At 36.3% G+C, this 2,482-nt stretch overlaps 1 protein-coding gene across 1 annotated transcript; it reads right to left on the bottom strand.

Moving 5' to 3' along the window:
• Positions 1-526: 526 nt before the first annotated feature.
• Positions 527-1,948, bottom strand: LOC102896200 (tripartite motif-containing protein 60). The gene is given in 4 exon segments (XM_006927029.1): positions 527-677; positions 679-999; positions 1,001-1,242; positions 1,244-1,948. Coding segments are annotated over 4 exon segments (1,419 nt in total).
• Between the last annotated feature and the right edge of the window lie 534 nt (positions 1,949-2,482).

Below are 2,482 nucleotides of genomic sequence, written 5' to 3'. Positions count from 1 at the left end.
CAGAGGAAAAATTATCAACATCAGTATATGATGTCTGTAATATAGTAGGGCACTACCTCACTTCCCATTATACTAAGTCTAGATTCACAAAGACACAATGAAAATAAAACATATTACAGAGAATTAGAGGTAAACAGATGGAATTTCAAAGTGACTATCTTTACAGAACAGGTGGTCCTGGAGTGCCTTTAATAAAGTCTTTTTTTTTTTTTTTTTTTTAAGGGGAAAAGGCAGTTAATACAGAAAACAGCTATTGGACTTTTATCAACAATTATTGGACTGCTAAAGTAATATGTTACATAAGTATTCTATCTTAGAATTTCTAAATCATTTTCCGATTGGTTCCCATAATTTATCTATAAACTAGAATCATAACCACATTTTTTAAGAAGTTGCTGGAACTGATATAAAAACCATTCTGGTTGCCTAAAGAGAAAAAAAAAATACAGAATTATTGAGACTTAGGTTCTCTAGCTTAGTTTTGTCCATGAACGGAAAAGAAAAACAAGAGTCTTAAAATAGGTCATCATTCAGAATCTGTTACTGTACAGATTTTAAGAGGTTTTGAATCAGTTCCAGTATCAAAATAAGGCCAAAGTGCTCCTATAAAACAATCGTTAAAAATATAGAGAAGAGATTTATCACTCATATCGTAAAAAGAAAACTCACCCAATTCAGTCTAAAAAAATGCCAATCTTATTAGGTATTATTTTTGGCAGAAGATCAATTTTTTTAGGACCCAATGCAATGTAATTACTCTGACCACGTCGCCAAATACACCATAATTCGTCCTGAAATAGAACTGATGGATTATGACACTTTCTTCTTCTGAGAATGGAGTCTTTACAGACACCCAAGACCCATTCAGGCTTGTCTTCCATTTCTACCTTCCAATACTGCCTGCCAGAATTATATCCCTCAGAACCCAGAACAGCTGGGCAGAGATAAAATCTTCTTGGGTTGTGAGGTAAGTTTTGCATTCTATTTCCACATCGCAGTTTTTCTATCATCTGAAACAATAAGTTTACTATGTGCTGTTTCAGGATCTAAAATCACATCAACTTTAAATTGCTTGATAATTTTGTTTAGATCAGAATATTGTGGAGGAACATGTTAACCACATTCTTTTAAATGGAAGGAAAAAGGTTCAGGGGCCTTTAAGGTTTGATATTTATGGTATTTACTTTTAACACCTGTGAAGAGTTCCAGTTCTGACTTCATATATTTGCTCTCCTTTAATATATATCTCCTTTAATAGACATTTTAATGTAGAAACATGATATAAAAATTCTGTTCGGTTTTCATTTAGTTTTGTTAAAATATCTATGTCTTCATTTTGTAATTGCCGAAGAACACTCTCTTGCTCATTTTGAAGAAACAACATAATTTGCGCAAATTCAGATTTTATTTCTTCTCTCCTGTATTCTACCTTCTTCTCCAGTTCCAATGATTTTCTGGTTTGCATAATTATCATTTTCTCAAATTGTTCCACTCTCTCCTTCCATGGCTCAATGCAATACTCCAATCTTTCCCTGTGACAGGAGACAGCCTTCTGTATGGGCCAAACGTAATGATTCCGATGATCAGTGGAGAAACTGCACTGAGGACATAAAACCTCTAAGTCCTTTTGGCAGAAAAAGGTCAAAACCTGATTGTCCTTTTCACACACAAGCTTTTCTTGTCTCTTCCTCTTGCTTCTTATCTGGAGTATCTTAGCATTTTCGATCAAATTGCCCAGCTGAGGATTACGTGCAAACTTCCTTTCTAGACAGCAAAATCGGCAAAAAGAGCAGGGGAAAATATCAGTTAGATCCTTCCAGGACATACCGATGCAGGAGAGACAGAAATTATGCCCACAGTTAATGGTCACTGGGTCTTTTAAGTAGTCCAAACAGATGGGACAGCTGGCCCCTGCTTGAAAGTCAGCCAGCACTGTCACAAACTCCATTGAGCCGTGAACAAAGGTGGTGGTGGTGGGTAATTTGTCCTTTAGTAAGGCCTGGCTCTTACTCATGTCCCAGTCAGCGGTGGCTATCCTTCCTCAGATCTCACAAACTGGCCAGCTTCCAGTTTCACTGGCTTGGCATGTGGATGGCAGCTTCTACAAACTTGTTTATTCCTCTACCCCTTAGTTCCAGAGTCTGTTGCCGAGAATATACCACAGGCTACACTCTACTGCAAATGAGTTCACAGTAGTTGGGCTGCTACTCTTCCCACTCAGTGATGTGAAATCAAGCTTAACGGCTTTCTTGTTCAAGAAAGTAGCCTTAGGTCCAAGACATGAAATCCTTCACAGGAGTGAGAAAAGACATTAAATTAAGCATACAACATTGCCTTTGAATTATTCTTGCCAAAAATATTCCATTTCAATCTAATCATGAGAAAACTAGTTAAGACAATTGGTATACGTTCTTCAAAAAATGTAAATGTCATAAAAAAGTTCTTCTACGTTTAAGACTAAAGAAATATGACTAATGAAATG

The sequence above is a fragment of the Pteropus alecto genome, unplaced genomic scaffold, assembly GCF_000325575.1.
Source record: "Pteropus alecto unplaced genomic scaffold, ASM32557v1 scaffold166, whole genome shotgun sequence".
Classification (NCBI taxonomy): Eukaryota; Metazoa; Chordata; class Mammalia; order Chiroptera; family Pteropodidae; genus Pteropus; species Pteropus alecto.
This window is presented reverse-complemented; position numbering and strand designations above follow the sequence as displayed.